Genomic DNA, 25,019 nt, shown 5'->3' with positions numbered 1-25,019 from the left:
TCAGGGCAGTAATTTTTAAATGTGAGGAAAGAGACTGTAAAAGCCAGTGGTATCTGAGGGAACTAAAATCAGAACTCAAGCAGAAGCTGGAGAAATAATCCCAAATCTCTGAGTGACGTCTGGGATCATCCTAGAAGACCTCTCATAAATTCCAGAGGGTTTCTACTTCCTGTTTCCCTTACCATTCTCAGCCCTTCTGCCTCTCCTGGTCTAAATCCTTTAGAAAAAAGAATTATTTTCTTTAAAGTAAGGCTAAACTGCTTTGTTAGTTCTTCCCACAGTTAACTGTCTTGGCAAAAAATTCACTTATGTAGCTGAATTTCACTTTGGTCCCTGTTGAAGAGGGACCCTATCATTAGAGTCTCCATGTGAGAGAGGAAATAGGAGGGTGTCAGGCAGGCAGTGGGAGTTCAGACCTGTGGTTTGCTACAGGAAAGTAGGGGTGAGAACCTCAAGAAGCTCCACAATGATCCTCAGGGATGTTGTACTGAGAGACGGTGATTTTTATCCTCTACCAACCTCATATCTTGACACGCAAACAGGGCTTCCAAGCTGCAGGATGAATTCAGAATATTAACTCAAACTGTTGCACAATCCCTTAATCCCTCAAAATTTCCTCCTAAGAGAATATATTGTTGTGAGTCTACAATGTGGGGATTTGCTTCTCAGTTCAGCTGAAGGTGATGCAATGAAAGTCCATGCACCTGAAGTATCCCCAGTTGTTTCCTTGCTGTGTGTCGCCCTGGTCCAACTACCCACATGGGGCTGTTTTCTTGTCCCAGCACTTTTCCAGTTGGGTGCACAAAAAAGCAGAAAAATTTTATTTTGCTCCCATTTCTAAAATCTGTAGAATGTTTTGAGATTTCAGAGAAATTAAAGAAATTGAACCGGGTGCTTCCTTTTTAGGATTCTCAAAAAAAGATAAGCATAATTGATCAAGTCCCTCCAAATCCTGTATTTGCTGCTTCATCCTTTGCTGCATTTTGAAAATCTAAATACTGGGCTCAGAACAACTAACTAGCACTCCTATTACTGCCACCTACATTTTTCTTTCTACTGATTTATTCCTAGAAACCAGTGGACCATTCAAGCATCTCTGCCTACATTTCCTCTTCGACTTCTCACATCACCCTTGGGGTTTGCAGCCAAGAGCTGATTCCAAGGCAGGCCAGTATTCACCTGACCAATACTCTCATTTTTCTTCCATAACTGGGGATCAGGGCTACCTACGGAGCTGTATCCCTCTCTCAACACTCATGTGGGTCTAAACCAAACATTTCCAAGCCTGAATGAAAATCTGCTACTTCTTTAAGCAATAAAGTCCTCTGGACTCCTTCCCTCTGTGTCCAGTGTTTATTTCTGAATTAGGAGTAGGATGAGGCTCCACCTGGTCTCTGGGTGGATGAATGCACAAGCTGGGATCACCTATACATGGTTTATTTCCTATAGCCACTGCTTCCCTGCCCTCAGATGGGTTGGGGAAATTTTTTTGTTCCCTCAAATATGAGTGCTTTGAGAAGCAAGTCCTTGTCAACCTTTACAGTTTCCTTCTTTCTTCTGCCCACCTCCCCTCACCTCAAGCCCCCTTTGTCTCTTTTCCTATTTTTTCCTAATTGTTGCTGATAAAAGTGTCAAAAAATCCTCCATAGCAGCACCAACTTGGGGAAGGTTACATGGCTCTTCCCAGCATCAGATGAAATTGGATCCTGCAGAGCCAAAGAAAAAGCATGAGCCTCTCTCCTAGATGTCCACCACACCATTAAAGGGAGGAAGAATAGAAGAAAAAAAGGATTATTTTTCTTCCCTCCTGGCTCCTATAGGGTATGGCAAGAAATGGGAGGCAACACTGACCCTTCTCTGTTCTGCCCCTGGGATCTCTTGGGGTCCTAAACAACAGCCTCTAAGTTCTCATGTTGATAGCATAAAAATAACCTGTGCCCTTTCAAACCATATCAAAAAATCAACCAGTGTCTGTGATACTGCTGAGCTGTATACTTAACATGCAAAAGCTGCCTTCAGAAATATTGAGTGCCAACTAATAAATGGGTTATTTACAACTTACACAGCACAGGAGAGAAAATGTCCTGCAAGAGCAGCCGTGTTCTGTACTTAGAGATTGCTGCTTAAGGTCAGGGTGTGCTTCAGAGATGCACAGAGTTGTGATTGCAAGCTTTGGGCAATGGGAATTCACCATTTCACAAGTGGGTTATTCCTCAGGGAGGGATGCAGTCTTGTTGTGCCCCTTCCTCAGTGGTCTGGCTCAGAGAGACAGTTCTGAGGTTGCAGCAAGGAGAGGATACAGCACAGTGAGTGTGAGGAGAGGAGCTCACACCTCTCACTTTGGGGGCCTGGGCTCCAAATGCAAAGAATTTTGCTCTCCAGCACCCAGTCCAGCTTTGCTCACTGAAAACTGTCTGCACTGGCAGCTCCTCCCTCCTGTAAGCTCTGTTTTCAGCTTGCACTTCCCATAAATCCTTTTAGCATCATCAGCAGAAAAGCAGCAAGAAGCCCTAGCTGGGATCACAGCCCTTTCAAGGGAAGGACTTTACAACAGGTAGTAAAAGAATAAAGGAGATGGTGCATGTGCACAGATCAAAGGCAAGATGCACACTGATTATCTGCCTGCTTTAGGCATCTAATTGCAATATTTAAAACATGAGGCCAGTGTCTAAGGCTGTCCTGGTTATCTATGGTTGCTTCAGCAGTGATGGGAAAGCCCAGGTCAGTGGCCAGGGGGGAGTAGCAGAGCCTCCAAGAAGCATCTGAAGTGCAAGCCACAGCCAGGAGCTTCACACTTGAAGCTATATATAAAAATATATATTACATATTAACCTCATGGGAAGGAAAAAGCCTGGCTCCAAACTTCCCTGTCATTCAGCAGCATTTCCCAAGCACTTTCATCATCAGCCTCAGTGACACTGGGCACCTCCATGAGAATGGGGACAGGGATGACTCTATCCCAGGTCAGGATTTTTCTGGGGGCCCATATGGGGCCCAGGCAAGGGCTGGGCTGCAACACAAGGATAACACCAACCCAGTGGGCATTTTCATACTTTCAGAGCAGAATACAAACAATAAGGTGATCATTGCTTCAGCCAGACACCTTCTACCATTTTGCAGTGCAGACTAATTAAGAAATGACAATACTTAAGAAATGTAAAGTGTTACCAATAGGCAACACTCACCTAGGGAGTGACTTCCTGCTGTTGGTCTGATGGATTTTCAAAAACCAAATGAGGACCATGTGTGACCAGTTTAGCAGTAGTGGGTAGCAGGCTTGGCTTGAAGCAGTGTTCCCACCCATGGGCAGGATGCATCTGTGGCTCACTTCTTGAGCAAATCCGCAAAACCCAGCTGGTAAATCCAACTACTGAAAGGCAAAAAACCATAAGCTCTGGCACTTTAGGATGGGTGCATCTGACCTGAAACTGTAAGTTCAGCTGCTCTTTTGTCTTCAGGTTTAAAAATGCATATGAGACTTGCCAGTGGTAAATTTTTTTGTGTTTACTGTAATACTCAGCTGCAAAAAAGTGATTTTCTGTTGAGACTACAGGAGCCATCACTTGAAATGGCATCACTTTTTTTGCCTTTGGAAATTGATATTCTTATTTACAAAAAATGGCCTGTATCCAAAGAGCTGCTGTGTCACCTCTTAGGAAGCATCCATTTCCTCATTGTCTGGCAATGTAAAAATTGTCTGGCTGTAGTAAATCTCCTATTATACATAGATATTACAAACTCAATCCAAGGAGGTTTTTGAATAGCAGTATCTTGGGCTAAAGAAGGAGTGCCTCTCCACTCCCTCCCATTCCATCCAATAAAAAAAAAAATCCATGTAATTAATGCTTGACCTAGTCTCAAAGTAATATCACCTGAGTCTCATCTTGGATGAAGAGGTGCTTGTATTTCCCAGATCCTCTTGCTAACAGATTCCTGGAGTGCTTTCTCATGCCTCAGATGGGTTTTCATCAAGCAATGCCACCTGCTGATGCACCTGAACTCAGCCCCCTTGCAAAATCCCTCTTAACTGGCTCAGAAAAAAGCACCAGGAAACAGTGAAGGACTAGCAGAAACTCTTCTTGCCCAACCAGATTAACCCTTGTTTCCATGATCCAGCACTGAAGTGCCACAAGACCCAAGGAGCTGTTGGCAAAGATGCCACACAGATGCCAGGTACGTGGGGCTCGTGGTGCACAGGGATGGCTGCAGATTTCTGCACTTCATGAGGCCTGGAGAGCAAAAAGAGTCTGAATAGAGAGCAACCTGATAACAGAAATAGCAGCTTGTCATCTCCCCAAACAGATAAACCTTGCAGCAGAAATTGCAGAGATGCTGTCATTCAGCCATGGCTGAGCGTTACCTCCCCAGTTCTGCCTTTAATCCTCAGATCTTTGGCTTCTCCCAGAAATGAAAGTCAAATGAATGATTGGAAGAGATGTTTCAGTTGTGGGCAGAATTCCTCACTCTTCAGTAGCTTCCCCATGGTGAGTTTGGCATCCACCCACATACCACCAGAAGCTTACAACTTCCACACAACTTACAGTATTTTTTTTCTAAAGAAAAAAAAAAAAAAAGGCTATTATATGTTTTGCTACTCTAAATATTTTTGAGACATGCAGCTACAAGAATTCTCCAGATGATTCCTGAAGGCAGTAACAAAAGACAAAACAAAACAATCTTTTTCTCTATTTAAAAAAAAAAAAAAGTTTTAATTAATTTCTAGAATCCTGCAGGTCAGAGTACAGGCTATAACCCTGCTTCCCACATGCAATCTGACACTGGAACAATACACTTGATTTAATTGTAATAGAGGGTATGAATGTGCTAAAATAATCTGTCATATTGCAGTCCAAATAACATCCTAAACCCTGCAAGTTTTTCTGTCCTGTTAGTCTAAAGTCCAAAATCTCACTCAGTTCATTTCATAGGTATAAACTAGCAGTGAGTTCTAGCTCTGAAGTCGTGAGCCACTGAAAGCAGGAGGGAATTGCACAGGTAAGAACAGGGGATGGAGAAACCAGTTACCTGAATGTAATGGGTTTTTTGCCAAAATCAGTTTCTAAACTCAGAATATAATTTGAAACATCCATGGATCAAGGTGATTTGGGTTTTAACCAGTTGCTCAAACATGAGCACCATGAATATTTGGACCTGTTCAAGGTGTAACCAGGGAGCCTAAGGCTCAAAGCATACAAGTGAAAATATTTTCCTTGAGTGCGATCATGCACGGGAGCAGAAAGGATTAAATTATAGAAGTTTTGACAAAGCATAGCTGTGGGTGCCACAAACCTCACCACTGGCTGCTGTTTTATTGCTTCCATGGCACCATAGCAGTAATTTTTATTGCCACCTGTACTAACTTGGAGACATGGCAAAACTGGAGGATGAAAGGTTTCCTTAGGTTAGCTGGAGTTCAAGAGACCTCAGAGAAAGCAAAAGAATCTGGAAAATGGGCAGCACAGCAGAGAGCATGACACAGTGGTAAGAACTGTTTTGCACCCAGATACCCTCAACCCACAGGACCAAAACTGACCCCATCTCCATTTTTTTTTTTTTTTTTTTATGTGTGAGAGGAGAATCAAAAGAGAGAAGAGGGGAAAAAAGGCTGTGCAGCCTCCTTCATTTATCTGGTCATCAGACAGGAGAAAATGGAAACAAATTTTCTGTACTTTTCCTGGTTTTAAGTTAATTCATGCCTGAAGTAAAATTCATCTCAGCCACCTAGAAAAGTCTTCAAGCTTAGTGTTTGAATGTGAGCTTAGTCTCTACAGGCTTTTTCATACTCAGTGAAAAAATATGTATTTTTAACAATACGTTTCTCTCGAATGGGAAGATAGGGACCAAGATGCTTGAGAAAATATCACTTGGTCATAACCATGTTCATCAACTGTATTGTCTACCTCGACTTCAGTAAGACTTTTGCCACTGTCTCCCATAAAATCCTCATTAAGAAGCTGTTGATTGTTGATGCACAGCCTGGATGAGCAGATGGTGAGGGGTTGGAAAATAGGGTGAATGGGCAGGCCCAGAGGGTGGTGATCAGTGGTGCAAAGTCTAGTTGGAGTCCAGTGACAAGTGATATACCACAGGGGTCAGTACTGGGTCCAGACCTGTTTAATATATTTATTAATGATTTGGGTGATGGGGCAGAATGTATCCTCAGCAAGTTTGGAGATGGTACCAAATTAAGAGGTGTGGCTGATACACCAGAAAGTTGTGATGCCATCCAGAGGGACCTTGAATAGCTGGAGAAACATGCCAACAGGAAGCTCAAAAAGTCCAACATGGAGAAATGCAAAGATCTCCATATGGAGAGGAACAACCCTGTGCATCAATATGTGCTGAGGAACACCCAGCTGGAACAGTAACAGGACCAAAGGCAACAGGCACAACCTGGACCACAGGAGGTTCTCTGAATATCTGGAAACTCTTTTTTGTTGTGAGGGTGCCCGAGCACTCATAGAGGTTGCCCAGAGTGGTTGTGGAATTTCTATCCTTGGAGATACTCAAAGGACATCTGGAAGTGGTCCTGGGAATATGGTCCAGGTTGCCCTGCTTGAGCAGGGGGGCTGAACCAGATGATGTCCAGAGATTCCTGCCAACCTCAACCATTCTGGGATTCTGTGAACTCCTGCTCCTATTTCTTAGCTCTGTCTACAGCAGCCTCTGTCTGTACCATGAGCCATTCATGCATAGTGATTATTAAAATAGCACTCAAGCCTGAGCAATCAGAGCAATTTCCAAAATGTTTTGCTCTGATCCTCCAGAAAGAGTTCTGGAAATGTTTTATCTCCTCCAATCACATATAATTGATGCAATAGAAAAATTCAGCCAGCTAACTGAATTTTCCTCGGTGAAAATCAGTTTACCTTGATTTGCCTTTCCTTTTATCCTTGATCACAGAGAAGCTTTAGTAATTAAGTTTTTGCTGAGAGAGATTTTTGTCCTTCATGCATTTGCACAGAGTTTTTCCAGTCAAGAGCAAAAAACATAACACCCAAACCCAGCTAAAATTGTTGATGTAGCGTGTGTGTGTATATGTTTTGTTGGAAAATTATGCATCTGTGTTGACATTTTCCAGTGCATGTGGGCTGCTCATTGTGCCCAAGGAGAACATATTTTCCTGGTATACTTAGGTATGCAGTGCTGGCAGGAACACTCAGAACAAGGAATCTGGGAAGCTGATATGTGTGTGTGTTCACGTCTCCTATTCTGGCCTGCTCATAAGGCAAAGGACTAAAGAGGCTCCTGTCTCTTTAACGTTTTCTAAGGACATTTGTGCATAAAAATATTGTATCCTGGCCCCATTAAAAAGAGCCTACTGATCTTCAGAAATAATAACACCCTACAGCCCAGAGAGCTTTGGTTCTCTTGCCTGCTTGGTGCTGTGGGATGTTCATCTAGGGCTTGAGTTAATTCAGAGATAGCTCTTCCCTGATGCCATGTAGACTTCTCTCATTCAGCCTGGAGAAAAGAAGGCTCCAGGGAGACCTAATAGAGACTTTCAGTACCTGAAGGGGGCCTACAGAAAGGCTGGAGATGGACTGGTTGCAAGGGCTTGTAGTGGTAGGACGAGAGGCAATGGGTTTTAATTAGAGAAAAGTAGATTTAGATTGGATGTTAGGAAAAAATTCTTTATCATGAGGGTAGTGGAAGAATGGAACAGGTTGCCCAGCGAGGTGGTTGAGACCTCATCCCTGTAGATATTGGTTGGGTTGGATTAGATGACCTTTGGTGGTCCCTTCCAACCCAAATTATTCTATGATTCTATGATCTTGAAGCCTGTGGCTCCAAGCAACACGCATCACTTGGGACTCCAGCTGGCAAGAGCCTGGCTGGGCAGCTTTGCCTGGAATAGAAACGTTAAAGGGCCTAAAGCTGGATAAAGGAGTCTGGAAATGTACAGTGCTAATCCTGCTAGGAAGCATCTCAACATTCAGAGCATTTGAAGGCGAAGGAGGACAACGGATTTGATCCGGTTGAGAGAGTTATAATAACAGCTGGAGAAGGTAAGCAAGAAAGATGTTTTCCTCTCACAAAGGGCCATGTGAAGCTGAGCATCCAAGTGCTGAACGATGTGTACTCACTGCTCGTTCTGCACAGCATTGAGGCACCTCCCAATGCCAGGGGATACTTGGGCAGCAGCAGAGAGTGCACTTTTCCTCTCCTTCACAGAATCACAGAATCAGATGAGTTGGAAGGCACCCATCAGGATCATCAAGTCCAACTCCTGTCCCCATGTAGGACACCCCCAGAGTCACACCAGAAGCCTCAGAGCATCATTTAAACGCTTCTTAAACACAGGCTTGGTGCTGTGACCACTTCTCTGGGGAGCTTGTTCCCACTGTTCAACTGCCCTCTGGGTGAAAAACCTTTTCCTAATATTTAACCTAAACCTCCCCTGATTCAGCTTCCTACAATTTCCCCGAGTCCTGTCTTCAGTCACAGGAGTGAAGAAATCACTGCCAGTCCCATCTCTTCCCCTCTTGAGGAAACCACATACTTCTACCACCTGCATTAAATTTTGGGTTATCTGGGTTATTTGGGTGCTTCATTACTATTCAAATTAAAAAAAAAAATCTAAGCATCTTGCCATCTCTAAGGACCACATCTGGGAACAATAAAAGGGATATTGCTTCTTTCACTCCCCCTTGCTCTGCATGGCAACTGGCAGAAGGAAATGAGAAATAATCGATCTCTTTCTGCTCTGTGCTGCCACCCTCGAGCAGATAAGAGCACACTCAGCCCTTGACCTCACATCTTGCCAAACAGACTCTTATCTTGCCCCAGAGGAGCAGAAAGTTGAGCAGGGCAGATGGTGCTTTTGACCTCACCTCCTTCCCTGAGAGCCAGCAGAGCCATCTCACCCTCTGCCTGCTGCCAAAATCAGTGGCAGCAGAGCCAGGCAGAGCTGCTCTCTGTCACCTGCAGCTTCTGCTGCCCTGCTGGCCCCTGCTCTTGGGGGGGCTGAGCTAAGAAAGGTTGCTCATGGGCAGACAGCCCCTCTCTCCTAACCCTTCTGCCCTGCCTCCAGAGACACCTCCTGCCTTTACTGCAGGTTCACAACACCAGGTATGGTCTGGGCTAAAAGCACAACGCTCTTCATCTTGTCAGGGGCACTGGTGGGGGGTGACTGGGATGGATGGGGGTCCTGCTGTGTTGCACAAGGTGCATGCAAGCCTCTTTGTAAGGAACTGCACTGGATAGCCCCTCTATAAGAGCACTGGAGAGGCTGGGGCTAAAATTATTCCCTCTCTTCCTGAAAGAAGCCCCCCATTGAGGATACCCCATGAGGATCATGCTTCCTGAATGGTTCTGAGGTGCCTAAAGCACAGCACACACAGGCATTGCAGAAGATGCAACCCAGCAGCTTCTTATGACTGATTTGAGCATGGCTCGTTGCATTTATGAAGTGATTATCTGCACTATCAGCCATGGAGTGGAGGAGCAGCACTGACTTCAGGAGGACACAGACTCCACAAAGCCACAGCAGATCTCCTCCAGATATCTCTGGGAGCCAGCCAGGAGACACAGTGTGGGGTGGGAGCTGCTGCTCAGCTGGGGCTACCAGCTGAGGGACAAGGGCACAGTTGAAGAACAGTGGGGTTCAGACCAGCTCAGACAAATCCTCCAGGGTACCCCAGAGGCCAGGCCACCTGGGGACAGGAGTCTATATGGATAGAGGAGCTGCCTTGCAAGGTACAGCCCCACATGGGACAGTCCTGATTTCAGAATTACTCTGAAACCAGCTATCCTGCACCTCTAGCAGAGCAGTCTGGGCTGTCCTGGAGACACATGAATAAAGGCAGTGGAAAAGTTGATCTGAGGAACAGCAGCAGATTTGCTGTCAAAGAGCTTTCATTTGAAGTTATTTGCTGCTAGCCACTTCTGGGGTTTTGAAAGGAATTTAAACGATTGCTGCTACTTACAGTCTTCTCTAGGTGCCTTGAATGAGCATTTTAGTAAGAAACAGCCCTGACACTCATTTTGGTTGGCAACTATTAGCAGCTTATAAAGCAGTCCTAGGGCTTTAGTCAGGGTAATGTGCTCTGAAATCCCCAGCAGAGCTGAGGTCTTTGCTGCAAAACACAGAAGGGAGAAGCAAAGGAGTGTGGCTGAGTGCTGCATCACCTCACCTCATCATTTACCTGCCTCCTTTTAAAAAGGCCTCAGAAAAGCTTAATCACTTAATACCATCGGCTTGCAGGGCTGCTTTTTTTTTTTTCCCATTGAAATTCCAGATATTGAGTAACCCCTTTTGTCAGCAAGAGCACTTACACTTCACATCTGCTGTACTCCTCCTGTCTGCTTAATATTCACCCCAATACTGTGAGGTGTGGGTGGAAGGTGGGGGCATCCTGCCTTGATGCACCTGGAAGCTCTGGCACCAGGCAAGCAGCTGGGGAAAGAAAAAAATCATCCCAGACCTGCAACTCCCAGGCAATTATATGAGGAGCTCCAGTGCCCACTGAAAGACCTGAGCTTGGCATTGCATCAAAATTTTTTCTCCCCCTGCCCCGAAAGCAGGTCTGCATTTAAACTGTGGAACTACGTGTCCATGAGCTCTGCTTTTCCCCTACAAAATCTGCCTGACAAGAGCACAGGCAACTTGAGGGACCAGATATGAGGCTGTTAGCAGATCTAGAAGGTCTGCTATTAATTTTCACCATGGTCTATGTGCTACAGTCTCTTTTGGGTTGGAAACAGCCTGGTTTGGTCCAGCTGTGCCAGGCCAGGGAGAAGTTGCAGAGGAAAGACCCCAACCAATGTGTGAACAGCTTCCTGATGTCCAGAGCTCCAATGCAGCATCACTGGAGAGCACTACAAATGTGGGACATGTGACAGAACTTAGCAAAATGAGCCAGCCCAGACATGGCTTAAACTTTGGGACTGACAACTGTCTTGCCCAAAGCCTGGTGATTCAAACATTGAATCATGGTATCTCTAGCAAGAGGAAGCAGAATTTTTGGATTTTGTGGCATCTCAACTGTTGTTCTGGCACCTTGAACCCAGAGACAAGGGTATTTTCCTGAGAAGTAAAGGTGTTCATTTTGAAAGGTTGCCTCCTCTGCACCAGCAGCCAAGGTTGGTGGGCCTATGCATAACCATGACTTGGTGAATGAAAGGCACAAGCAAGGAGCCCTGACCTCAGGTTGCAGCCCTGAACTGATGAAAAATGCAACATTTCAGGCCAACACTTGAACAAATTTGAGGACCTGGCAATAGTTGGTAGTTTTGAATAACAGAGATTTCCACCCTCTGCAGCTAGCAACAGGAAAGGAGTTGAACTGGGCAGGGTGGACAAAAAAGCCAGGTCCAAAATGTGTCCTCTCCCAGAGAGGCAGTCAGGGCTGGGGAATTTTATTCTTGCAATTAGGCTGCAGTGGATTTAGGAATTTTTTTCCCATCTTTTTGACATACTTACAGAGATGACCAGTTCCATGGCATGGGCAGCCTGGCCAGGCTTGGTCTCACCTGAAGCAGGGAGGGTAGCTAGAAGAAGGATTAGGGACCAATTTGTCATGAACAGCTGCAGTAGAAATCTGAGGAGAGGGTATAGCTCCTGTTTTCTCTTTCCCCATCCTTTTCACTGTCAGAGAGCTGTGGTGGGGCAGTGCTTGTTCCACAGACCAAGCCCTGGAGCTGCACCCATCCTTGCTTGGTCCCAGCCACAGAGCAGGCAGCCAGCGTTCAGCATTGCAGATGATGTTCCCACCTCTGAAACTGTTAGACAGAGGAACAGCAGCAATGCACTGGGGGATGCAGAGAAAGGGCCCACGTGTCCTGCTTTTTAGGATGATTAGGGAAAGCATTTGACTTGGCCAGCACGGGAAATTACATGGCTGAGAGAACTGCAGTGCTGAGGCTGCTGCCTGGCAGTGGCATGGAGAGGGGGCAAACAGTGAAAAGGCAATGAACTGAAACCATAGCCTCCCCAGCAGTGAGCAGATAAAAAATCTATAGCTGGACACAGCCCATGCACAGTTAAGAAATAAATCTGTTTGTCCCCAGAATGCTGAACAGTGTTCAGCTCCTGGTGCACCTCGATGTATCCGTGCCTTCCCACCAGCAAGGAGGGTACCATCCCACTGCTCTGGGGTGTGTGCCTCTCCCTCACACCAGGATAAAATGTTCCCAGCCAGTTTGCATCCTCATTTATCTGAACAACTCATTTAATTTTCTGTATTTACATCTTTTCCAGCCCATGAGTCATTAGCAAATATTGGACCATTTGAACCTCATATTGATTTCCTCTCTTTTTCATGGAAGTGTTGAGTTGTCAGGTCAGATTCATTATTGATGAGTGAATACTTGGTACCACCATCAGCAATCAACCATGCACTGCAATCAAAGAAACACATCAATGTGATTTATTTTAATCATATTTATTTCCTGTAATTTTTTATTCATTGAGTCCTTTATCAGCTGTTCCACATTTTTGCCAAGGATCAATTTCAAGCTATGAATCAGTAACAGTATTAGCCTTATAAGTACTTAGGTCTCCCAATCTGGCCTTTTTAAAATACTGGCACAACTTCAGCTCCCTTCCAGTCCTCTGCAACCTCCTCAGCACTTCAGTGTTTCTGAAAATAAAGGTGATTTAAAGAGCTCTTTGGCCTCCTCTTAAATTCTACAAGTATGCTGGCAGTTTCATTATGTTCAACTGGGGTGTATCACAGCAGGCATGCAGGTTTTGCAATGGATGTTTTTACCCCAGTGTTCCCACACAGAGCATTAATGGTGCCCACAGCACCTTCACCAGTGGCTTTGCTGGTGTCCCAGTTTGCTGCTGTAGAAATGCAGCTCAAATAAGGGATCCAAAAGTAAAACAGTGATGAGCCCCTTGTGAACAAAGCAGCTAAAATCACTACATTGCAAAAATCCTTGTGACAATTTGTCAGTCGTAGCTCAAGGCAGCAATAGCTGGAACTAATAGTCATTAATTACCTTTGTCAGGTGAAATTTCCTTAATTGCCTGCAACTTTGCTTCCAGGAAACTCCCACTTTCAGCTGCTGCTACCACATCTCCCAGTGGTAATTTTTAGGAAGGGTCCAGGCACATTAACAGGGGGTGAAGTCATGCATGGCCTCTGGGTGCATGGGATGGGTACATGTCCTGGGGTCACCTGCCTGAGCTGTCTGTACCAAGAGGAAAGGTCAGCAAGAAGGGGGTGAAGGAGGAGGGTGGTCAGCCAACCTGTCATGTAATCCAAGGGAATTTTTTTCTGACCTTTTCTTCTCCCTAAAAAATAAAGGAAACACAGTAGCAGACTGCCTGGAGAGATGCTGCTCCTTGAACCTTGACAATATGTATTCAGCCTTGCGAGGAGACATTCAGCAGACAGCATTCAGCATGGGCTGGTGTTGCCCTATAGAGCTCCCATACAGATGTTCATTGAACTGTCAGAGCACTGAGAGTAAAATAAATTAATTGTAAGTAGAGGAAGGTTAGTTAAATCTTTCCTGGAAGTATTATATAGCCATTAAATTGCATAGAAAAGTCAATAATAATGGGTAATAATGTTCTTCAGAGGAATTAAATAGAAGCCAAATTTATAAGGCTGCTCAGCATTCCAACCAGAGTATTGCCCAGTCCTGTTACATGATAAATATTTACTAATTAATCCTTGCAAAGGGTAAGGCAGATCTCTTCACACCACCAATTCTGTTTTATAAATGGGAACAAGAAGTTACAAGAAACATCCTTTGAAGCTGGGGTTGTGTGTGTCTTCAAACATGATTTAGGTCTCTGGGAGCCCACTTGGCATCTGTGTTTGAATACTGAGAGGTCTGTAAAAGCCTTGGAGCCAGCATCAGAAGTCAACGTATCTCTGTGACCTTCAGTGTGCTTGGACCATCACTATTCGATCTAATTCTTCATCAGAGTCTCCAGAATACTGATTTTTTTCCTTCATGGTCAGACTGCAGAAATGGCACTTAGAAGAAAAGTCATTCATCTTAAGTCTCACTTAAGAGAAGTAGGAATTGGTCCATGACATAGCTGCTAATTATGGTGTAGTGTGAAGTGTCCCTGCCCATGCAGGGGAACTGAACTAGATGATCTTTAAGGTCCCTTCCGACCCAAACCATTCTATGATTCTATAATTCAAGGAACAAAATGTGTGACCAACTAGAAGCTGTTACCTGCAGAAGATCAGTATGGATTTTATGGGACATGGGTTGTCAAATGAATGTGGATGTAAATTCCACCAGTATGGTGGAACATCCATGACCATAGACAAAGAACTCAGTGTCATTTTAAGATTGTCTCCTGTCTCCCTGTCACCACTTCAGGCATAGCATGAATAAACACAGGGTATAATGAAAGGGACTTTAATCCCAGCACAAAGCTGCAGCAAAAGTAAAGATCTTTCCCACTGATTTCAGGGTTTTTGCCTGCTTCCACAGGATACTGATAAGAGTTTGCAGTCTATTTCACAGCCTGTGCAAGGGGCCCACCCAACACAGATAGACAAACTGCAAGTAAAACTGAGGGTGGGCACGGCCTGAACTGAAACAGAGTTATGTAGACACATCATTATGTGTTAAAATGGTGAACTTAAGTTCAACTTTAGAACAACTGAGAACAGCCCTGAGGGGAGACTTGGGGCTGTTGGTTGATGGGAAGCTCAACATGAGCCAGCAATGTGTGCTTGCAGCCCAGAAAGCCAACAGTATCCTGGGCTGCATCAAAAGGGGCATGGCCAGCAGGGCAGGGGAGGGGATTTTCCCCCTTTATTCCACTCTTGTAAGTCCCTGCAGAGAAACTGTGTCCAGTTCTGGAGCCCCCAACACAGGGAGGACATGAAGGCATTGGAGAGAGTCCAGACCAGAGGAAGGCCACAAAGATGCTCAGAGGGCTGGAGCATCTCTCCCACAAGGACAGGCTGAGAGAGTTGGGATTGTTCAGCCTGGAGAAGAGAAGTTTCTGCAGAGATTTTATTGTGGCCTTCCAGTACCTGAAGTGGCCTACAAGAAACCTGGGGAGGGACTTTTCACAAGGATGTGTAGAGATAGGACAAGGAGTAATGGTTTTAAGCTGGAAGAGGGCAGATTTTTGTTAGTTATTAGCAAGAAATTCTTCATTGTGAGGGTGGTGAGACGTTGGAACAGGTTGCTAAGAGAAGCTGTGGATGCCTTATCTCTGGCAGTGTTCCAGGCCAGATTGAATGAGGCTTGGAGCAACCTGACCTAGTGGGAGGTGTCCCTGCCCATGGCATGGAGGTTGGAACTAGATCATCTTAAATGTCCCTTCCTTCCAATCCAACTGGATATGATATATGATATGATATGGTATGATACGATGATGATATGATATGATATGATATGATATGATGATATGAACTCCATTAATTCATGCTTTTAGCATTTAAAGTGTTGCTGGAGCAGCTTAACAAGTAGTCTCCCACTTTCAGGCACTAAAAAACTTAGCTGAAAGCCTGGCTTGGTCAAAGAAGCATTTTTTTTCAATTTTTGACTAAAAAACTCTTGCCTCAAAAAAAGGATTTAAGTTCCCAAAAAGAATAACTCTGTGTTGATTATGTACTGTCTAGAGAAAGCAATGCAACTTTTATATCCTCAGTAAAAAAAGCAGTCCAAGAGTTTATTACAATTTTCAATACATCAAGAGATGTCACTTATAACACTTTAATATATGTAACAATGACAGAAAATGTTCTTTACTAGCTGTAGAGGTTGGTCCACGGTGAGCACAGGTCACAGACTCTTTCAGTGGAATTAGAAGATTGTTCCCATCTTCTCCTTGAATTGATTGACATTAAAACTATGTTTTTACAAGGCAAGACTTGCTGGATAAAATTCTGATTTGCTTAAGGTCACTGAGAATGTGTCCATTGCTTTCAACAGGGCTAGGATTTTACCTAATATTTCCAAAAGACTTTTATAAAATAGTGTTGAAGATCTCAAGGGCCATCCTATCTCTTCTCTTGCTGCAAGGCAGGATCAGCTACACCTCTGTCAGTCCTGATGGGTGTTTGTCTAACTGCTCCTGAAAGAGCTGCAGCACCTGATAGCACCTTGAGCTCTGCTTCCATTTTCACATGTCCCAAGGTATGAAAAGAAAAAGGACTATTTTTAACCAACTCGATCATCATTTTTGACTGGTATAAAGGACCAGTGAAAATTTTAACATCATACATCTCATGATTCACTATGGATAATAACTAATCCTTTCCTTCCCCAGGAGCTTGCCTGTGACTTATTGACATCTCATCCTTTTATCTGTTCTTCCTGACATATCTGACATGAAATCATGTCATACTAACCCCCATCTTCTGTTTTCCTCCACTGTTTCAGTCCTGGCCTGCTTTCAGTGGCTGCTTCATACGAATTGATAGTTAAAACCAGGGGTTTTCTTTCTCTGAAGGCCTGTCAGTCTTCCAGCAGAGCAGCATAAAGTACATAATTTTAGTTCTGACAATGAAATGCCAACTATTATAATCATATTGGCAATGTGAAAAAGTAGGGAGGAGACAAAGCAATAGCAACCAGACAGGACAGGAGCCTCTGGGGGAGGAAGAGAAAATGGGTGGGAAAAAAAAGAAATATAGAAGTCTGGACTGCACAAAAGAACACCTTTGTGGTGCTGTTTCTGCTTCCAGAATGAAACATCACTGGTCATTAATTGTCCTTTGGCTCCAGTGCTCAGAGAAGCCAAGTGGGGTCTTTGTTTTGGCTTCAAGACGACCTGAATCACAGTCAGAAATAGTAAAGCCCAGCTCCTCATTGATTGGTAATTTGAAATACACTCATTGCATCCCCTGCAACTACAGAAAACCTTCCTCCCAGCTGCTCAAACTACATTTATGGTTTAGAATGGGAAACACAGGCACAAAGATTAACATTTACAGCTCGTACCTCTGAAAGTGAAGGTCTGAGGCAGATGCTCACATGTAGCAGTCAGAGAACGAGAGGTGGATTTCCCATGCATTCACTCTCATTCCAGGGTACACCATGCATTAAGCTTCCACAATAAATATTTTTTTTAAAACTTGCTACACAGAATCCAATAGCAAATAGCACAATTCATTGTTGAGAAAGCATATGAGAAAAAGCTTAGTCTGCTTTTAAACCTTATTGAGGGTTTTATTCCCCAAATACAAACACTTAACAATCTCTACTGGTGAAAGACAAGACAAACAGCCTTTCAACCAAGCCATAAAATACCTGTTTTCATCTATAATCACAAAGCCTCCTGACATTATGTTGATCAGTTCTGTGAGATATTAGCAGTGGCCAAACCAGAGTTTTTCACGTGACTCTTTGCCAGAAGACTCCTCTGCACCACTGCTGCCACTGAGTAGCCCCAAGGACATCACTAGGAAGGTGGGAGGAAAGCAGTGGGGTGCTGGAGGAAGAGGGCTGTGCTGCTGGCCAGAGAAACCCCTACATGCTGTTTGCAGGAAAAATAGCAACTGACTCAGAGGTTGGTTTGGAGGGTATATGTAGGAGCCGGGACCATTGCTGGGACACATGACCTATGGGGCTGCATCTTTAGCATCACCTCCAGTATCTGTGGCTTTGAACTTCCTCAAGAGTTTGGTAGGATTCCTTGAGAGTCCAAACCAGATTCCTGTGGCAGTGGGAAAGTTTTTTCTGCTTAGTGCTGTCTAAAGAATAGGTTCCTGAAGGCATTGTTGTAGTTTTTGTTAAAAGCGGTGTAGATGAGTGGATTAAAAAAGGAATTTGAATAGCCTAGCCATAGAAAAATACTCTTCCAAATGGGTGGGATGTCACACGAACAGAGGGGGTTGATGAGCTCTGTGATGAAGAAGGGGATCCAGCAGAGCACGAAGACCCCAATAAGGATGCCCACCATGAGGGCAGCTTTCTTTTCTTTCTGCTCTCTCCACGTGTCTCCATCCGTCTGAAACGTAACCGTGGCATGACGGACAGTGAAGACCATCTGTGGCTGCTGGGCAGCATCTTTTACCTGCCAAACACAAACACAAGTTGCACCATATGTGCTTCAGTCAGTTATCCCACACAGCAGGGACACAACCAAACGATGCACGTGGTGGCCAGAGCTCACGGGGAAACACGGCCATCTACGTCACGCTCTAGTGGAGGGTAGAGGGTTGTATGACCCTTTTCTGGGTAACAGATTATTTTAAGTGAGGCTAGAAACTGCAGAGAGTGGTGATGGTACACAGCATTGCTCACACAGCATCACAAAATATTATTTCCCATTTACAATTAGAACAGGCACACACCCACATGCCATGAATGGAAGTCTCTTTGCTTTCTCTGACCCCATTTTAAGAGTTTAAGAGTCTCCGGTAGGAAGGCAAGAAAATGAGCATACATTTCCTTCCTCCCCCCAAAAGTGTGCACAGTCACTGCGTCTGGGATGAGCTGACATGATTAGGAAGAATTTACAAGGACACTGCACGTGTCTTTTGTGGGGGTAAACCCACAAACTCCCCAAAGTCACAGCTATTTGCCAGGCAGAGGTGGGATCCCATCCATTCACACCCCCACATGCCTCCCCAAGGGAGGAATAGTGACCCCCTTACTCATGCTTGTGAACACTGATTCAGTGTTCCACGAGGGGACACCCGTGAGTCACACCACACACCCACATGGAGCTCAGTATCCCAATCTGGCCCAAAGTTGCTTTAGGTACACCTTGTGTGCTCACAGCAGGAGACTCAGAAGGAGCCAAAAGACTGGGCTTGGAAGCTTTGCAGTCAACTTTTCCTTAAAAGCCTTCAGGATTCACTGGGCTATCTGTGGGATGCTATTCACTCGCACACTTTAGCTCTAAGTTTTCCCTGCTGCTCCAGGGGCTTGTCTGCTACCAACAGGTGACTGTAGCAAAATGACAACCAAAGTGACTTACCTCCAGGCCTTCTGGTGTAATGGGGGTGATGGAGTTGCTCTTCCGAGATCCAATGCGGAATTTGGCGGCCTTGTAGATCTTCCAGTACACAAAGAGCACCACACAGAGGGGCAGGTAGAAGGCTCCAAAGGTGGAGAAGATGGTGTAGGAAGGCTCCTGACTGACTTGGCACTCCTCACTGTCCTCTGAGTAAGTCTCTCCCCAGCCAAAGAGCAGCGGGGCCAAGGAGATGAAAGCGGAAAGGGCCCAGGTGAGAGCAATCATGATGTTGGAGATGCGGCGCCGGACGCGGAGCGTGTACTCCAGGTGGCGGGTGATGGACCAGTAGCGGTCAAGTGCGATGGCTGTGACATTCCAGATGCTGGCAGTGCAGCACATCACGTCAAAGGAGATCCACACCTGGCACAGCGAGCGGCCCAGCCGCCACCGCCGCCCCGACAGCTCACGCACCAAGCTGAGGGGCATGACGAGGGCCGCCACCATCACGTCCGAGACGGCCATGGAGGCCACCAGGTTGTGGGGCACCCGGTGGAAAGTGCGCACCCGGAGGATGGTGGCCAAGACCAACCCGTTCCAGAGGAAAGTGGCCACCACCAGCATGGCCAACAGGGTGAGGACGAGCACGCTGAAGACCGAGAGGTGCCCCCGGCCGCCGTCCGGGCTGTCAGAAGACCCGCTCCAGTTGCCGGTGTCCACTGTCGTATCAGCGAAGCAGCTGAGGTTGAGCAGGCGCTCCATGCCGGGGTCGCGGGGGCTCCTCCGGGCCCGGCGGCGGTGCTGGGCGCTGCGCACTCCCGTGCCGGGGGTCCGGGAGGGGTGGCGGGGAGAGGGGTGAACTCCGCCCTATCGCGGGCGCGGAGGGTCCGCAGCCGCTTCGAGCTCCGCGCTGCCCGCTTCTGGGGTCTTCATCCCCGGGAGGAAGAGCCCTGCGTCAGCTGCCGGCAGCCCCCGGCCCGCCCCGGCGGCGGGAGGGAGGCGGTGGCTCCGCGGGCGCGGCGCGGTGCGCGGCTGCGGGGCGGCGCGGAGCGGAGCGGGGCGGTGCTGGCGCGGCCGCGGAGCCCGGGCTGAGCAGCAGCTGCCCCTACGGAGGAGCCGGCACCTGGGCTGGGGGGCGTGGGGCGGGAAGGTGAGTGTCTGCGTGTCCGTGTGTCCGTGTCGGTGTCCGTGTGAGCGTGTGTGTGTGTCTTTGTGTCTCTGCGTCTGTGTCCCGCCTTGCGCGGGTGCGGAGCGGCTCGGGGCTGGCGAGTTCGTGCTTAGTCATTTCAGTGCGCGGATTGTCCCTCCAAACCGGCCGGAACGGGGCGAAGGCTGAGCCGGTACCCGCTGCCCACTCCCCTCTCCCGTCTCCCCGCTGCCCTCTGCCTGCTTGTCCGCTTCTCACTGCCCGCCACCCGCTTGCCCGCTCCCCGCTACCTGCTGCCCGCAGCCCCCATACCATGCAGGGTGCAGCCCTCGGCTATGTCAGTGTCCTTTCCCCCCCGTGGGTCGTGTCTTGTGTCAGCCGCAGAAAGTTAGCATCCCCGGGGAATTATCCCTGAGCTCTTCTAAAATTGCCTCAGTGCGGCGCCACGCGAATTTCACAGCTCCCGGACATGCCGGAGTCTGTGTCCTGCAAACCCGTTAGTAATCCTGGTTATCCTGGGGGAGGATGTGGCAGGGGATATTTCTTTGTGAACTTGTACTCTGGCATTTTCTCATTTGTTAGCAATCGGTGGGCCTTTCATTAGAAACAATTTCTCACTAGGCTGCTGCTCTTAATCGTTAAATTAATAACGTATAGAACCATTAATGACACGTTTTAGCATTCCACCTGGTTTTTATCACGCTGCTCGTGATGCTGAGTAGGATTCTGCGCCTCACCGTGGAAGGCAGGGCTCAAACCCAGGGCGCAGGTTTCCCCCCCCCCCCCCCCAGCAGCATCTCAATGCAGGGATGCCAGCCAGATCCTGCCTCCAAACCTTGGACAGCCCTTCAGGGCAGGGCTGGGCTGGCATTAGCATCCTGCTGCTTCGGACAGTCCCAGGATAACGAGTCCAAAGAGCCTTTGGGTCGGAGCTGACACATGATGTGACAAGCTGGCAGGCACCAGTTCACAGCCTGAATCTCTGGGGGGGGGAGAGCGGGGGGGGGGAATTAGTGTTAGGAACTGCTGACAATGACACTGGATGGTGAAATGCACTTTCAGAGAGCTGGGGGAGAAAACACCAAAGCAAGATGGGTGGGAGAGTACCTGGTGTGTGCTCATGGGATATGAAGGGTAGAACCAAACTGGTGCTTTCTGAATTTCTCTGAATTTCTCTGGACTTTCAATGAGAAACAGCAAAGTAACAATACTGAGGGCTAAGGAAACGTGTTTTCTGGTGTTGCTGCTGACTTCCCATGCTACCAAGTGAAACACAAGGCTGCATATCCAAAACCAGGACCTTGTTTTAGTGGGATGGGATTTTCCCCATCTGGACTCATACCATACTGTAACGTTTGTCTCCAGAACCAGATCTGGTCCATTGTAGTTCCTAGAACAGATGTAGCCTTAAATACTGTAAAATAATAACACTGCTGTGTTTTCGGGGGAGAGATGATTGGTTTTATCTTTTATACACATAAATACCAACAATTTTGGAGCAGGTGGGTTTTTCTACTTACAACTCAAAAGACAAAGGGGGGTTTGCAGGCTTTCAGAAAGCTGATATAAAATTCCTGGTTTGCAAGGTGCTAAATATTCTTGACTGTTGTTCAATTGATTAAAAAAATCTTAGCAGCTGCTGAGGCTGAGAGATTTTTGTTGTGTGTGCCCTCCCCAGGGAAGGCTGCGAAGCCCAGAACTAAGGGGATCAACCACAAGTTATGGAATATGTGCTCTTGAAAATATATTTTTAGGATTTTGCTTCAGGAACAAATAGACAGAAATTACATTTAAAAGAAAATGGAAATAAACTGTATTACATCTGAAGAGGTAAAACTAGATTATGTTATAATAAAAATTACAAATACTTTATCTTACTAGATTTTAAAAAATATATATTAGCAGATTATGGAGTTGAATGGGTCAGCAGAGTAGTAATTGGAAATACAAAATATAGACATGTATATATATAAAATATATTTATAATATATATGTATAGCACACATGGAAAAGCAAAGACTTGTACCTAGGATGAAAGAACCCTATAAAACAGTACAGGCTAGGGACTGACTGGCCAGACAGCATTTTGCAGAAGGGGATGTAGGTGGCCTCTTGAGCAAGAAGTTGCAGTCTGCAATGTGCCATTGTGGCACAATCTGTCAGCATCCTGGCCTATATTAGCAAGATGACCACCAGACTGAGGGATGTAACCATTCCTCTCTGTCCAAAAAACCTTGGAATTTTGCACCCACTTTGGGTTTCTTCAGCACAAGATACTGACATACTGGGGGAATTTCAGTGGAAAGTCATCAAGATGATTTGTGAACTGGCATATGATGTATAAAGAGGGGAAGAACTTAGTTTATCAGTCTTAAAAAGAGAGGGTTAAGAGGAAAATCTTTCTGCTGCCTCCATCTCCCTTAGGTGAAGGTGTAGAGAGGGGAGATGCAGACTCTTCTTAGAGATGGACTGGGATAGGACAAGATGCAATGAATGCAAGTCACAGTATCAGATATTCCAATTAGAATTTAGGAAATAAATACTCATCTGGAGAGACATGAAACACTGAAGTGGGTCCAAAGAGGCTGCAAAATCTTCATCCTTGGTGATGGAGATTTCAGTACTGTGAGTGACCTGATCTAACTTTGGATGTGGCCCTTTTTCAGTGGGGGTTGAACTAGGTGATCTCCAGTTATCTGTTCCAACATAGATCATTCCATCATTCTGATTCTTCAGTCTTTAAGCATGCTGGCTGAACGCTCCAGATTCTGGAGGTGTCTGTTGTTATCTTTAAGGACACAATGCTGTTGATTTTACACAGATTAGTGAGCCTATTGATTTCCTCAGAACTGTTGGTAATTATGAAGTGAGAGGAAGGCTGGGATCCATAGCAAGTGAATAATGTTTATGGAATTACCACATCAATGAAAATCTCTGAGAAAAGGACCTACACTACAAGCTCAGGATTATCTCACATGTACCTCCCACTCCAAAATTGGCAGCTTCCACTTCAAAATATGCAGCTGGGGGTTAGAAGGATTCCCAGCACAACCAGTGCCGTTGCCTTTGTGCACAACCAAGTAGCATCTGCTCTTGTGGATGGAGTGAATGGAGTTTTCTGTGACTCTGTATGCAGGGCTTTTGGACCTGGGCTTTTCCAACTGGCAGAAAAGGGAGGGGAAATGTTTCAGGAGGTGCTTTGCTGAACATTCTTAATGAATATGTGAGAATTTCAGTCTACATGGTAAGTGGAGCTGCTGGGTTAAACACAGACTAAAGCAACACATTATATACATAAACCAACATTGAAAACTCTGCTCAGTAAGTCTGTATCCTGTCAAGAAAATTTCTAAAACTCAGGTAACCTAAACTTCATTTGGCATTCATCATCTCCAACTCAAACTTTTTACACCCAGAAATGCTTTTGGAACACTTGCAGACACCCATTTCTCTCCTATAACAACGTGTTGAAATACAAAAAGTTAAAATGGGGACAGTGAGCTTGTTCTCATACCCTGAGAGCCCAACTACACTTCTGAGTCTCAGCCTAGTCTTTCCAAAACCAAGATCTTCAGAGATGAGCAATTTTTGACAGACTCATGATGCCCCAACATTCTTTTGAGTGTCCCGTGGTGCTAGGAATGAAATAACACCAAACTAGGTGGCTGTGTGGATCTGCTGGAGGGTTGGGAAGCCTTACAGCTTAGGGAAGCCTTACAGCAGGACCTAGACAGGTTGGACCAATGGGCCAAGGTTAATTGTATGAGGTTTAACAAGGCCAAATGCCAGGTCTTACACCTGGCTCACAACCCCATGGTTGTTATGATAATAATAACAGACTTGGGGAAGTGTGGTTAGAGAGCTGTAAGTTGGAAAGGGACCTGGGGGTATTGGTTGACAATCAATTTAATATGGGTCAGCAGTGTGAGCAGGTGGCCAAGAAGGCCAATGGCATCCTGGCTTGTATTAGGAATATTGTGGAGAGCAGGAACAGGGAGGTGATCATCCCTCTATATTTGGTTCTGTTCTGGGCACCTCACTATAGGAGGACACAGAAGTGATGGAGTGTGTCCAGAGAAGGGCAACAAAGCTCCTGAAGGGCCTGGAGCACAAGTCCTGTGAGGAGAGGCTGAGGGAGCTGGGGGTGTTTAGTCTGGAGAAGAGGAGACCTCAGAGCTCTCTTCAACTACCTCAGATCAGAGTGAGGAGGGAAACAGCCTCTTCTCCTTAGTGGACTGTGATAGGACCAGAGGAAATGGATGTAAGCTGTGCCAGGGGAGGTTTAGGCTGGATGTTAGGAAATTTTTCACTGAGAGGGTTGTCAGGCATTGGAATGGCCCAGGACAGTGGTGGAGTCACCATCCCTGGAGATATAGAAAAGGTGTTTGGACCTGGTCCTTAGGGACATGGTTTAGGAGTTAGCTTATGGTGTTGGTCAAAGGTTTGACTGGATGATCTTGGAGGTCTCTTCCAACCTAAAACATTCTGTGACTCTGTGCATGTAGTTTTAGGAGGGCAGAGTGGGAATGCTGAACAAGAGCTTTGTGGACACACACCAGCTTACATGAAACTTCCATCTCTTTGTCTAATTCATCTCATAAAAGCTTCCTCAGGTTCAAGGCAGTAACTCTAACTGGGAGGAAAAAGGCTGAGGGATTCTCTCCCTCTTCAATGGTCTTTGAGTTCGAGTTTGTATTTGGGACATTGGCGTTGAAGGTTCAAAGCATCCCAGCTCAGACTCATGATGTCTCACACCCCATTTTGTTTGCCAAATGGTTGGGTAGTCTGGGTAGCTATCTCTCAAGTTTCTTATGTTGAAGATGTTTAATAATCAAATATTTACTCAAGGATGGACTTGCCTGAGGTTTTCTAACATCCTACCCAGGTGTCACAGCAACAGAAGAATGGAACCAGCCTTTCCCACCCAGTTACATGTAAAAAATGCAAAGTGGAGCAAGTCCCACTGACTGAAAGGCAGAGATTAATTCTGCCCTGTGTTAGTAGGACACTCAGCAGGACTATGGGAGTAGTCAG

The 25,019-nt window shown here is 46.0% G+C and overlaps 1 protein-coding gene across 1 annotated transcript; it reads right to left on the bottom strand.

Annotated features, from left to right (window-relative positions):
- Positions 1-17,470: 17,470 nt before the first annotated feature.
- Positions 17,471-19,756, bottom strand: HTR5A (5-hydroxytryptamine receptor 5A). The gene is made up of 2 exons (XM_071738654.1): positions 18,863-19,756; positions 17,471-17,953 (listed from the first exon to the last, which is right to left on the bottom strand). The coding sequence occupies exons 1-2, from the start codon at positions 19,598-19,600 to the stop codon at positions 17,621-17,623; spliced, it is 1,071 nt and encodes a 356-aa protein (XP_071594755.1). The 5' UTR covers positions 19,601-19,756; the 3' UTR covers positions 17,471-17,620.
- Between the last annotated feature and the right edge of the window lie 5,263 nt (positions 19,757-25,019).

The sequence above is a fragment of the Heliangelus exortis genome, chromosome 2 (genome assembly GCF_036169615.1).
Source record: "Heliangelus exortis chromosome 2, bHelExo1.hap1, whole genome shotgun sequence".
NCBI classification, from domain to species: Eukaryota; Metazoa; Chordata; class Aves; order Apodiformes; family Trochilidae; genus Heliangelus; species Heliangelus exortis.
The sequence above is the reverse complement of the archived record's forward strand: the minus strand, read 5'-3'. Positions and strand labels throughout refer to the sequence as shown.

Excerpts from the sequence above, each read along its gene's own strand:
- HTR5A (XM_071738654.1), bottom strand. The coding sequence starts at position 19,600 with ATGGAGCGCCTGCTCAACCTCAGCTGCTTCGCTGATACGACAGTGGAC. Across the intron at positions 17,954-18,862 it reads TTACACCAGAAGGCCTGGAG|GTAAAAGATGCTGCCCAGCA; the intron begins GTAAGTCACTTT and ends TGTGTTTGGCAG.